This window comes from Moschus berezovskii, chromosome 7 (assembly GCF_049115385.1).
Source record: "Moschus berezovskii isolate FMDL1 chromosome 7, NW_MosBer_1.0, whole genome shotgun sequence".
NCBI classification, from domain to species: Eukaryota; Metazoa; Chordata; class Mammalia; order Artiodactyla; family Moschidae; genus Moschus; species Moschus berezovskii.
The window spans coordinates 98,397,375-98,411,916 of record NC_142466.1 but is presented as its reverse complement, the minus strand read 5'-3'; the positions used below and the strand labels follow the sequence as shown (position 1 = coordinate 98,411,916).

Here is a 14,542-nt window from a genome sequence, read left to right as displayed (position 1 = left end):
GGAGATTAATACCTTGTCAGTTGCTTCATTTTCAAATATTTTCTCCCTTTCTCTGGGTTGTCTTTTTATTTTGTTTATGGTTTCTTTTGCTCTGCAAAAGCTTTTAAGTTTATTAGGTACCATTTGTTCATTTCTGCTTTTTGTTTTCCTCTATCCAGACAGGTATTGCTGCAATGTATATCAAACATGTTCTGCGTATGTTTTCCTATAGGAGTTTTATAGTATCTGGTGTTACATTTAGACTTTAATTCATTTTGAGTTTATTTTTGTGTGTGGTATTAGAGAATGTTCTAATTTCATTCTTTTACATGTAGCCGTCCAGCTTTCCCAGCACCACTTATTGAAGAGTGTCTTTTATCCATTGTATATTCTTGCCTCTCTGTTGTAGATTAATTGACCCTAGGTGAGTGAGTAAAAATACTATTTTAGACTAGTATTATACCGTTATACTTCTTTTTTGTACCTCGTTTATATGATTATTCAATAACGTCCATCTCTCCCATTAGAACTGTAGAATATGCACGCTGTAAAGAGCAGAGAATACATCTATTTTTTGCTCAATCCTGTATCCAAGTACCTAGCATCAAACCTGGCACACAGTAAACACTTAATAGACATTTGTGGAATCAATGAATCAACTGCCGAAGAGATTTCAGAGAAGACTGACAGGAGAAGACAGTAAAAGAACATAGAAACTTGTCCAAACTGTCTAACTACTGTTGGGTCTCACATCCCTGACTCTGTTGAACATGGGGTTGAGATCAAACCACTTAGCATGTAAGAGGTAGGGATCATTTCTCTTCTTAATAAATGCCACAAAATCCAGTAGAGTGCTAGCTGCTTAGAACTGAAAACTGGGTCCTTCTAAGTGTCTCAGGAGTTGGAAAACTTGTAAATCATACTTTGGAAATCAAATCACTCTCCCTTTTCAATACAGCAAGAATGAGAAAATATCCTTAATTTGGAGTATGAAGATCCACACTACATATGCAGGAGAGGTTTCTTCCTGTGGATGTTTATGAAGCACAAGAAATCTGAAAGTCGTGATGCACTTGGGCAGTTTTATGTAGACATGAACATCTTTGAGACACATTGCCCCATTTCTGATTCTGAGAAGGTGCGATGGTTGTCAGTTTAAATATTAATGCATGCACACAAGAAAGCATAGCTCCTACATGTTTTTCATGTGGAGAAACTAACACATAGAATTTTGAAAGGATAGTGGAAAAGACATAAAAACAAGTTATCTGGGTTAGAGTGGTAATACTACTCTCTGAAAAGGGGAAAGGATCTTAGTTCTTCCTCAATGTATGTTCTCAACCTTTTATTAAACATTTCTAAAAGAGAATGGCTCTTCTGTCTATGCTAGCAAGTCAAGGTAATGAAAGGGCTTCTCAAGAGATGCTGGTGGTAAAGAACCTGTCTGCCAATGCAAGAGATGTAAGAGACATGGGTTCAATCCCTGGGTTGGGAAGATCCCCTGAAGCAGGGCATGGCAACAAAGTCCAGTATCTTTCCTGGAGAATCCCCATGGACAGAGGAGCCTGACAGGTTGCATTCCACAGGGTCCCAAAGAGTTGGACACGACTGAAGAGACTTAGCACATGCACACATCATACTGTTTGAGATTAAGAATGCTTGAACATTTTCTCACTTTCAGAAGTTAACCAGATCTGTGAATCTTTTGTGGTAGTTTTCCCACTATGATGTTCAAAAAAACAAGGAAACACACCCTCAAATCAATTCTTGGCCTTTATTTTAGTGGGAAAACTGATGGCAATCTTATCCTACACACAGGTACAAGCAAGAGGAATGGGGTCAGCAGTGCCATTTTTGACAGTGGAAAGGGGACCTCTAAGGAATTCTTACATGCAACTTGCCTCAAAATATATTCTGATGCAATCACTGGGTCTTCATTCTAGATTGCATCTTTCATCAAAGCACCATTGCAAATGGAATATAAGATACAAAGAAATGAACATAGTGCCCTTTTGCTTCTCCTGTTGCCATGTGGAGATCCCTAGTGGAACATCTCAGTGGAGAAAGTCATCCAGCTGTGAAGACCATTCCTTCAGGAAACAATGATGTCTTTAGAAAAAGGAGAGACAGTGAAATGTGTTCTTCTCCTTAACATGTTTGATTCAAACGAAGATTCCTGAATAAGATATTTTATCTGCAGTTACCATGTTCATCTCATTTCCTTGCAAGGTGTACTGAGCTGATGAGATAGATGTTTAAATAAGACTGCCATGGATACTAAGTAATGATGGTAACAAGACAGCTAATACATGGTGCTTAGAATGTGCTCAGTATTAAGTGCTTGGAAATATGAGTCTACCACAACTCTTTGAGGTAGACACCATTATCTCCACTTTACAGATGAGGAAATGAGGCACAGAGAAGTCAACTAATCTGACCAAGTTCACACAGCTGTAAGTAGAAGAGCTGGGTTTGTTTTTAGTCTCTAAGTTGTCTGACTCTTTTGCAACCCTATGGACTGTAGCCTGCCAGGCTCCTCTGTCCAAGGGATTTTCCAGGCAAGAAAACTGGAGTGGGTTGCCATTTCCTTCTCCAGGGTATCTTCCCAGACCAAGGATCAAGCCCATGTCTCCTGCACTGGCAGGTCAATTCTTTACCGCTGAGCCACCAGGGAAGCCCATGTGATGGGAATAGAAGAGCTGCGATTAGACACTAAATATTTATGTCTCTAGATCCAAACTCTTATTCACAACCCTCTAAGCTTATATTTTTATGTACTTAAAATATATATATATATATATACATATATAGATAGGCATTAGGCTGTGAAAAAAAGGACTTTAGTTCTCACTCATGCACTCAGAGGCAAGGATTTAGAGCATGTCCCCAATGAAATATTTGCCTTGTCAACTAGGAAAAAGAATTCCTCTATGTTTTAGCCAACAATTTTCCAATGAGAAGATGGTAAAATACCTAAGACGTGTCATCACCGAATGAGGGACTTTTCTCATGAGGCACTTTAGCAACGAATCTGACTTTGTTTCCAGTATAACAGGAACACCGTCAGTGCAGACTGGTTTACACACATCAAATATTGTGTTTTGAAAAGAAGTTTCTGACAGGACTGAATACCTTAGATAGTTAAGTTCAGGGGTTCACAAAACAAAGATTCTGGGGTCTATTTCCTATATAAGTCACAGAAACATGAAAAGCTGACAGCAGTCTACTTGTCTTGATGTCATGGTTTTAATCAAAAGAATAAATTTTATGTAAATCAAGTAATCTGAACTTCAGTTACTTTATCTGTATAAGAGGCTGTATTTATTTAGATGTTTTAAATAGTCCTAAATCACTGGGTTATTATTGAAAAATCACATAAAATCGTTGTAAAAACATTTTGTACGTCGTGAGATTTATGTATTAGTGACTTGTTTTTATAATAGGGATATTTCAAATAAGTTGATTATAAGGTTATTTTAAGACAGAAGAAAGAGATAAGAACACTAATTCTAACAAAAACATTTATTTGACTTTGTTATTCATTCTTTGTATTAATAAAACACCTTTACAATATGAGGAGCTGGTGGTGTTTAAACAATACTCTGTCATTACTATAACTATGCATCATGGTAAAGGAAGAGGAAGAGTTATCAACCAGAAAACCTCCCATTTGGGAGGTTTTAAAAACATTTGTTTTTATAAATGAAGGAACAAACCAACAGACTTCTGCTCCTCCAAAGTATAAAGTTGCATGATTTTTTTTAAAAAAGTCTACTTTTGGCCAAGCCACATGTCATGTGGGATCTTAGTTACCCAACCAGGGATCAAACCTGTGTCCTCTGCGCTGGAAGTGTGAGGTCTTAACCACTGCACTGTCTGCAAAGTCCCCAAAGTTGTATGGTTTCTTGGTAAGATGGTTCTATCTCAACAAGAGGGACTTTCCTCCTCTTCACTCAGGACAGCTCCTCAGGGCTTTCTCTCTCAGGATCTGCTTCCTCTCTCACTCCTGCTGTGTGTGTGCTGTGTGCTCAGTCGCTCAGTGGTCCCGACTCTGCAACCCCATGGACTGCATACGCCAGGCTCCTCCGTCCTCCACTACTTCCTGGAATTTGCTCAGATTCATGTCCATTGAGTTGATGATGTTACCTAATCATTGCATCCTTTGCCCACCCTTGGCACTTCACCTCACGTGGCCAAAGTATTAGAACTTCAGCAACAGTCCTTCCAATGAATATTCAGGGTTGATTTCCTTTAGGATCGACTGGTTTGAGCTCCTTTCAGTCTGAGGGATTCTCAAGAGTCTTCTCCAGCACAATTCAAAAGCATCAGTTCTTTGGCACTCAGTCTTCTTTATGGTCCAACTCTCATATCCATATATGACTACTGGAAAAACCATTAGCTTTGACATAGCTTTGACAATATGGACCTTTGTCAGCAAAGTGATGTCTCTACTTTTTAATATGCTACGTAGACCTTTGGTGGCAAAGTAATGTCTCTGCTTTTTAATACACTGTCTAGGTTTATTATAGCTTTCCTTCCAAGGAGCAAGCATCTTTAATTTCATGTCTGCAGTGATTTTGGAGCCCAAGAAAATAAAATCTGTCACTGTTTCCATTTTTTCCCAACTATTTGCCATGAAGTGATGGGAGTGAGTGCCATGATCTTAGTTTTTTGAATGTTGAGTTTTGAGCCAGCTTTTTCACCTTCATCAAGAGGCTCTTTAGTTCCTCTTCACTTTCTGCCATTAGAGTGGTATCATCTGCATATCTGAGGTTGTTGATATTTCTCCTGACAGTCTTGATTTCCAGCTTGTGATTCATCCAGCCCAGCATTTTGCATGATGTACTAGAAAGTACACCTAGATACAAACTAAAGGTGAAGAGGGAAGATTTTAGATTCCTTATCTATCAAGGAACCTAAAAACAGGAAATCAAAGCCTGGAGGGCTTCCAGCCTTCAAATTCTGCTCTTTCTGATTCATATTTATAAGTTTCTAAAGCCAAAGCTGTTGATCTGAATCCACCCCCATTCCTACCACCTGACCAGCCTCAAGTTCCATCAGGAGGCAGCTGCCAGTCTTACTGGTGACCAGCCATCCTGATCTGGTCCTGTTGCTCTCTGCATCAGCATTTCCCATTCCCTTTTATTATGTTTTAATGTAATAATTTAAATTATTTCCAAAACATGCACTTATACTTTTTAAAATTAAGGTGCGAGTGACATGTAGCATTGTATTAGTTTTGGGTATACAGTGTGATTTGATATTTGCACATTTTGAAATTTTATTATTTTTTAATCATAGAAAACTTTGAAACTGCCCTTTATTAGTTGTTGGCAGTCCTTTCTTTCTTTGGCTGTGCTGGGTCTTCTTTGCTGTGAGGACTTCCCTCTAGTTGTGGCGAGTGGGGGCTACTCTCTAGTTGCAGTGGGCAGGCTACTTATTGAGGTGGCTCCTCTTGTTGTGGAACACAGGCTCTAGGGCCCGCAGGCTGCAGTAATTGTGGCCCATGGGCTCAGTAGTTGTAGCTCCCAGGCCCTGGAGCGCAGGCTCAATAGTTGTGGCACAGGAGCTTAGCTGCCCTGCAGCATGTGGGATCTTCCCAGTTCAGGGATTGAACCTGTGTCTCCTGCATTGGCAGGCAGACTCTTTTACCACAGAGCCACCAGGGAAGACCTAGGATTCATTTCTGATATTCAGACAGTATTTCTGCACCTCGCTGCGCTTGATTTTGTTGTGTGTGATCTTATATAACATAAATATTCATAAAACTCTTTTTTAAAAGTCTTTGAAATACTTGTTATAGCAGTGGATTTTGACTGAGGGTGATCCTGTACCCAGGGGACATTTTGTAATGTTTGGAAACATTTTTGATTGTCACTCATGGGGGAGGGGGTTCTACTGGCATCTGGTTGGTAGAGGCCAGGGACGCTCTTATGGAGCCTACACTCTACAATGTAGGACGTCCTCTCCTCCTGCACAGAAAAGAACTGACAGCCCCAAGATATCAATAGTGCTGAGGAAGAGAAACTCTGCTTTACAGCCAATAAGTTCACTGAAGTGCCATGAATCTGCACAGGTTAATCTGCAAAGTGCTAGAGAAAGCAGCAATTCTTAGCTCTTTTAGTTAGTTCTTAAGCATTAATCTTTACATAGTCCTTCTAGTTAGCACTAAGCCACTCAGTCTTTTTATTTGAGTCCAGTTTCTAAACACTGGTGCTGGGAAGGGTCCTTGGAAAAGGGTCACTTGAGTCTCATGACGAAATCACTTTCCTCTTGATAATTAGAGTAACTTGTAGAATTCTGGGTCAGGACTCTTGTTCAGGTCTGTAATGCTCTGGTTCAGTGAAGACTGACATTCAAGGAGGACCAGACTGAGCAACCAAAAGCAGCCTCATCACACCTTCTTGAGACCTGAGCAGTGCTTGATCCCTGGTTATGCCTCCGACATCAACCAAGGCTCTCAACCTCAGCATGCCTCCCTCTCCTGCATCCAGAGTCAATCCTGGTCCCTAGAGGGAAGCATCAAACATCTTTGTCTCAAAGTCTGGTGTTCTGGATGTTCATGGGGTCCAGAAACTGAGGTTCCACTTATTTCCTAAGATCCATCCTGGCTGTTGCCTCCTCAGCTATATACCTGGGTTCAAATCTGGTTCTTGTTGCTGAGCTCTAGAAATATCTCCATCGACTTATAGGCCCATGCCCTACCTTGTCTTTGACATGTTTGTTTCAGGGTCTACTCTGGACTCAGAACTAAAGTTGGGTGCCTGGGCCCTGACACTCTCCTTCAAACTCTCCAGCCAAGGTCAACTTCCATGGTCAAAATATGGAGCTGGGCTAGTTCACTGGGCACCTAGTTTCCCGGAATGGTCATTGTCCTGCTATGAAGTCACTGCCGACTCTAGACAATTCTCATTGGAGGGCAGCCTCTTCCTTCCCACTTAAAATTGCATATTTGCCTTTGCAACCCCCCATTTCCTTTTTCTACATTATTTCCCCCATAACACAAATACTATGATATACTTAGTTTAATGCCTAGCTTCCCCCATTAGAATATAAATTCAATGAGAGCAAATAAATCTCTATTCAGTTCACTAATATATTCTCAACACCTTAATCAGTGTTTAGCATATGGTAGATGCCAACAATTGTTGAAGGTTAAACATATGATCAGTCCCCTGTTTATAATGATAAACACTGAATGCTAGTAAAAATGGACTGATGGAATCAAATGGAGTTTCCTTTCAGGTAAAGTACATCTAAATGAATTTCTAAATTGAGTAGGATTTTCTAGTTCTCAAAAAGGCTGACATTAAGCTTGTCTCAGAGTATCAATTCTTACAACCATAAAACACTGTGACCTTTGAGGCTGCATTTAAAATATTCATGCTTCATTTAGATCACACTTAATTTATGGCAGTTAATTAGTGTTACATGAATTAACTGTTTACCATGGTACTTTCCAGTCTGTCCATGGCTACCTAATCCTTAGACATGACCTAAATAAATGGTCTAAGACTTGCTTGGTATTTAATTAAAGTTTTATTAGAAGTAATAATGGAGCAACCGTGTGATTCCAAATGAAAAGCCCATAATAAATAGCTTCTGGATGACAGTCTATTTTAGGTGCTAATAGACAATCTAATCTTGGTATATTTGAATCAGCTTTTTTCTTTAACCCAAAAGAAAGTTATTCAAGAAGGCAAATAAACCAAAAACCCTCATCAAATTCTAATATTTTTTACCCATACTTTTCAGTTTTAAAACGAAAAAACTATTATTTAATAATCAATATTTACAAGATATGCTTACTCAAGTATATTTGTGAATGAAAGGAATTTGAATATGGTTTCCTTACTTTGTTTCTGAAAAGAGAATGTAGAGGTTTATATCGTCTTAGAACTTAAGCCTGTGTATTGTTGTTCAGTTTAACGCATACCAAAAAACCTGGTATAGGAAGGGAAGGCAATGGAGAGGAAAAAATGAAAGGGAGAAGCCTAAATATGTGTTACTAATTTGACAACATTTGCTTTGATAAAAGGTTGGTCAAATTTGTGAGTTCAGCCAACTCCTTTTCTCCCTTTCCACGTCGTGTAACACAGTGTCAGAAACTATATAGCAGTTTGGAAATGAGTAAAGAGGTTGGGCTTCCCTGGTGGTTCAGAGGGTAAAGCATCTGCCTGCAGTGCAGGAGACCTGGGTTTGATCCCTGGGTCGGGAAGATCCCCTGGAGAAGGAAATGGCAACCCACTCCAGTACTATTGCCTGGAGAATCCCAAGAACAGAGGAGCCTGGTGGGCTACAGTCCATTGGGTCACAAAAAGTCAGACATGACTGAGCGACTTCACTTTCACTTTCACAGAAGTTAACTATGAGGGTTTACAGCTAAAGCCGGGGAGATTTCTTTTTGTTTGTTGAAGTATAGTTGATTTATCATACTGCATTAGTTTTAGGTGAACAGCAGTGTGTGTCAGTTACATATATATATTTTCAGGTTCTTTTCTGTTACAGGTTAGTATAAGATATTGAATAGAGTTCCCTATGTTAGTAAATCCTTGTTATTTCCTTTATACATAGTGGTACGTATCTGTTACTCCCAGACATTTCCTCTTTGGTAACCACAAGTTTTCTATGTCTGTGAGGTTGTTTCGTCTTCCTTATAATGAGGACCCTGGAAAAAAGTTATTGTTGGATTTGGGAATCAGAGGAGTTCAATCCTTTCAAGGTCAACACAGCATTTGTCTATAGGACAAGATGGCTGAATTTGAATGTTTTTCCTTTGACTTCAGTTCAGTTCAGTCGCTCAGTTGTGTCTGACTCTTTGCGACCCCATGAATCACAGCACGCCAGGCCTCCCTATCCATCACCAACTCCCGGAGTTCACTCAAACTCATGTCCATCGAGTTGGTGATGCCATCCAGCCATCTCATTCTCTGCCGTCCCCTTCTCCTCCCGCCCCCAGTCCCTCCCAGCATCAGACTCTTTTCCAGTGAGTCAACTCGTCGCATGAGGTGGCCAAAGTATTGGAGTTTAAGCTTCAGCATCAGTCCTTCCAATGAACACCCAGGATTGATCTCCTCTAGAATGGACTGGTTGGATCTCCTTGCAGTCCAAGGAACTCTCGAACTTGGCCATTGCCATTTTCTCACTTAAAATTTAATTTGGATCTGTGGGGTGGGCTGAGGGGCTGTCTGTTCAAGTCCCAGTCACGCAGTCTAAAGAAGACAGGGAATCTGAGAGCCAAGGTGCCACTTTTAGCTCTTCTTTCAACAGCAAACACTGTATTTAAGGACTTGCCATCCTTCGAGACTGATATATACATATTATGTTGCATCCTTTTTATTTCAGAATAATCATAAGTTCCTAGTGTCTTGACTTTTTCCACATAGCATTATATCATGAATTTTCCCCTTTCATTAAAATTTGGTTAAAAATACATTTTCTGAGATTGTATCTTATGGTAGCACTATTTTTAAAAGTTATATTTTGGATATTTCTAATTTATGAAAAAATGATTTTAGTCCATAAAAATTGATTTACATTTCTAATTATTTCCTTAGGACAGATTATTTAAAATAGACTTTTGAGTTAAAAAGGATGATTATTTTAAGGCTGTTGAAATATACTGTCAAATTGCTGTGCAGACAGGGTATATCAACTTACTCTCACTAGAAATGTACTAGAACTAAGTTTTTTTCTCATCTGTGATAGAATAAAGCATTATTTTGTTTAAAAATATTTTGCTAGCTCATTGGCCATTTTTGCAATGTGAAACTGATTGTACTTGTTAGGAAATACTATTTGTAATGGGTTCTAGAATAATTATATAAACTGCAAGAGCAAAGTCATGCCACTTCAGCTTATAGGAATAGTTATCATTTTCCAATATCAATTGCATAGTATACATTTTGCAGGCTGTTGGGCTAGGAAAAAAGACTGTTAAGCAATTTACAATAATATTTCTAACACATTTTGAGTAATACCTTATTAAACTTTAATTTTTTCAAAGGAAACATCTCCATTTAAATGATCTTCAAGTAGTATGCTTTTTTTTCTCTTATTAAAAAAAATCCACAGATACCACGACAAAGTTACCCATCTCAAGATAAACCCCTCCCTCCACCTTCAACCCTCCTATATGAAAAGTCAGAATAGACTTTTTAATTTCTCTTAGAAATTGCCTTATTTATGTACCTTAATTTTCCAGAACTAAGCTAAGAGAGGTAAAAAGTTAATTAAACAGGTGGCAAATGAATATTTAAGAATCAGTATTTATGAAAGCAATTTTAGGTAAATCTGTGATTTAACACAGTTTAGTTTTGCTCTTTACCCCTCCAGAAAAATGATAGAAAGCCTACTATGTGACAGGCATTTTACAATATACTACTGATACAAAGCAAGAAAGATACAGTCCCTCCTCTCCAAGGGATCACAAATTGCAGTAGTCCCTCTTATTCATGGGGATATCTTCCAAGACCCCCAGTAGGTGCCTGAAAGCATGGATCATACCCAAATCCTATATCATGCTTTTCTGATACACACATACCTATAATAAAGTTTAATTTATAAATTAGGTACACTAAGATATAGTACACTAAGATATTAACAACAACAAATAACAAAATAGAACAATTCTAACAACATTTACGGTAATGAAAGTTAGGTGAATATAGTCTCTCTTTCTCAGAATATCTTACTGTACAAATGCAATGCCTTTTCTATCTTAACTGTTTACCACATACTGTGGCTGTAACTTTTGCAGTTTGAGGTGTGACAGCAGAACTAGCACATATTCCTTTTTCCTTCATAATTTCACAAACAAAAGATATGTTCTTTTTTTTTTAAAGATCTGTTCTTACTCTTCAACCTCAGCATATGATTCTTGTTCTTTTTTTTTTTATTGGAGGCTAATTATTTTACAATATTATATTGGTTGGTTTTACCATGCATTGACATGAATCCGATTCTTGTTCTTATTAAGTTGAGAACCTTTACCTTTTCACTTAAAGTACTTTATGGCTTCTCTTTGGAATATCCAAATTGCCAGCATCACTACTCTTGCACTTTGAGGCCATTATTAAGTACAGTAAGGGTTACCTGAATATAGCCCTGCAATATAATGATAGTCAATGTGATAACCAGAGGGCCGCTAAGTGACCGACAGATAGGTAGGACCCTTTGGACAGAGGGAAGATTCATGACAGAGCAGGATGGTGCAAGATTTCAGCATACTCAGAATGGAGAGTGATTTAAAACTTAGGAATTATTTTTGGAGCCTTTTTGAACCATGGCTGATGGTGAGTAACTGAACCCATGGAAAGCAAAATCATGCAATGAAAAGTTAAAGTAAATGATTACCATCATCTATTAAAAACTGGGTATCAAGCTCTTCATCATAGTATTTTTCATGCTAACAATACAGGTATTATTAACCTTACACACACACTCACAGTCCCTGGGAATAGTGACTTTATCCCATTTTATATAAGCTTCTTTGTCTGCACAGTTAGAACTATAATCTACCTTAAAGGGTGTTGGGTGGATCAAACAAATTATAAAGAGTCTAGTCCAGTGTTCTGTATAATAAATATTCTCTCCTTTCCTCTTTTTTCCTTGAAGTCACTCTGATAACAAGTGACCAAATTCTGGATGTTTTTGAAAGACACTATTGTTTGGAATGAATAATAGTGATGACATCATATGGATCAGGGTAAACCAATGAGCCTACTGCAGATCCCCACAGGTGATTCTGCAAATATTAGTAAATGCCGAAGAGTATTTGTTAAGGGTTGCTTCTTTTAACTTAGGATTCCTTAGGCCTCTCATTCTACTATTTCCCTCACTCCCATACCAATGTTAGAAGTTACTGCACATAGTTTTTACATTTTATTAAGTTATAGTTGATTTATAGTATTGTTTAATTTCTGCTGTATAGCAAAGTGACTCAGTTATACACATATATACATTATTTTCATATTCTTTTCCATTAGGTTTATCACAGGATATTGAATATGTTATAGTTCCCTATGCTATACAGTAGGATCTTGTTTTTTATCCATCCTATATAGAATAGTTTGCATCTGCTAATTCCAAACTCCCAGTCTTTCCCTCCACCCTCCCCACCTTGGCAACCACAAGTCTGTTTTCTATATCTGTAAGTCTGTTTTTGTTTCATATGTATTTCATTTGTGTTGTATTTCAGATTCCATTTGTAAGTGATACCACGTGGTATTTGTCTTTCTCTTTCTGGTTTAGTATGATAATCTCTAGGTCCATCCATGTTGCTGGCATGATGTCATTCTTTTTAATGACTGAGTAATATTCCATTGTATGTATGTACCACATCATCTTTATCCATTGCTCTGTTGATGGACATTTAGGTTGTTTTCAAGTCTTGGCTATCATATTAATAAATAGTGCTGCAGTGGACATAGGGGTGCATGAATTTACCACACATTTGACTGTGCTGTGATCCTTTGCTCATGACTTGAGGAAATTCAACCCTTTCTTCATTAGAAAGAAAAGGATTAAGAATAATCAAAGGAGTTGACAGCATGTGTCTTCTGGACCTCACTTTCTCAGCTGTCAGTTCTCTATGTTCTAAATGGTATCATGACCTGTGTTAATACCATGTTGATATGTTCACAGAGTTTTATCTTGGCTCCCACAAGCACCTGGCCAGTAGATAATTTGTAGGATCTCATTAGGACACTAATAATTATTTGCTGAGCACTCACTGTGTAGGAACTCTGTGAGATCTATGTTCCCACATTTACCCATATACACATTCATTCCTATATCTGTGATCATTATCCATATCCCCTCAGGATTTTTATAAAAGTCCTAGAAGGAGGGATATAGAAAGTGTCTTAATTATTCTTTGTCATAAACACTAGTAAACTCTTTGTTTTCCAAGTTTGGAAAGGTATGATTTTCAAGAACCTGATGGATGTGATTTCCCATACTTTAAAAAATTCCCTGCATAACAGAATCACTAGGTAGGAAACTTTTTTTTTCAGGTAATTTGATTATTTCTAAGTTCATTTTATTGGTGTTCCCTGATGGCCCACCCCCTTGCCTGACTCAGCTAAAGGGTACATGGCAATATCCAGTCAGTATTAAAATATATGTCCTGAGGGAATCTCAGATAAATATAGTATAGGAAAAAAGTTGAAATCTTTTGTAAAACACTTTAGTAAGTATTGCCTCACTTTAAGGATGAAAAATTTGAGTTGGCACCATGGTCAAGCACAATTTCTGCACTTCCGAGAAAAACTCTAAAACAACCCTTGCTTTGAAAGTTGGTGCTTTCATAGCTTAGGATATTTTATCAAGTATGTTCATCTTTAGTAAGTTTTACCTATAAGTGAGGGCTTATACAACATGCCCCTGTACTCACCTATGAATCTTATGATCCTTCGGAGTAAGGGGTTCAGGTAACAGCATTCTCCAGTCAGAATTGTTTTCTCCTGGGCAATCAGAGATTCTCTGGTTGACTTTATGAAATACATGGATATCTCACCAATAAAAATCTGGAGAAGAAATGTTAAAGAATTATCAAGTTGGAGAGCTTTCTGATAGAGAGACCAGTGGCTTAAAAAAACTGAAAACTTCTGAGGCTTCACAATTGTATTAAAAAGCTATGTTGGAGAGATGGAGAGTTAAATAACAGTTCGCAGTCAACTCTTTAAAAAAATTAGAGAAAGTGATAACTGATCATTTCAGATAGATTTCAGGTATAATATTAAATTCTAAAGTCATATAAAACATAAGTTGAAATAATAAATTGAATAAGAGAATCAGTGAAAAAGCTCACTCATGCTGCTGGTCTTGAATATTTTAAACTGAATGTGTATATTACAGTGATGAGGAATGACTGGGATAGCCAATGTGCCCAGCAGGGCATTATATGCACTCATCACAATAAATTGTTACTTCATCATGTGGCAATAACAGTGGAAACAGTGACAGACTTTATTTTTTTGGGCTCCGAAATCACTGCAGATGGTGACTCCTGCCATGAAATTAAAAGACACTTACTCCATGGAAGAAAAGTTATGATCAACCTAGACATCATATTCAAAAGCAGAGACATTACTTTGCCAGCAAAGGTCTGTCTAGTCAAGTCTATGGTTTTTCCAGTAGTCATGTATGGATGTGAGAGTTGGACTATAATGAAAGCTGAGCGTGATGCTTTTAAACTGTGGTGTTGGAGAAGACTCTTGAGAATCCCTTGGACTGCAGGGAGATCCAACCAGTCCATCCTAAAGAAAATCAGTCCTGAATATTCATTGGAAGGATTGATGTTGAAGCTGAAACTCCAATACCTTGGCCACCTGATGCAAAGAGCTGACTCATTGGAAAAGGCCCTGATGCTGGGAAAGATTGAAGGCAGGAGGAGAAGGGGACGACAGAGGATGAGATGGTTGGATGGCATCACCAACTCAATGGACATGAGTTTAAGGAAACCCCGGGAGTTGGTGATGGACAGGGAAGCCTGGCGTGCTGCAGTCCATGGGGTTGCAAAGAGTCGGACACAACTGAGTGACTGAACTGAACTATGTGG

General features: G+C 38.2%; 1 protein-coding gene across 4 annotated transcripts in view; it reads right to left on the bottom strand.

Annotated features, from left to right (window-relative positions):
• Positions 1 to 14,542, bottom strand: part of PLPPR1 (phospholipid phosphatase related 1) — a 299,720-nt gene that overhangs the window by 21,936 nt on the left and 263,242 nt on the right. For all 4 annotated transcript variants that reach the window (XM_088837738.1, XM_088837741.1, XM_088837739.1 and 1 more), the window contains exon 4: positions 13,376 to 13,508. In XM_088837738.1, coding sequence (XP_088693864.1) covers positions 13,376 to 13,508 — 133 coding nt within the window. The remainder of the gene's footprint in view (positions 1 to 13,375; positions 13,509 to 14,542) is intronic.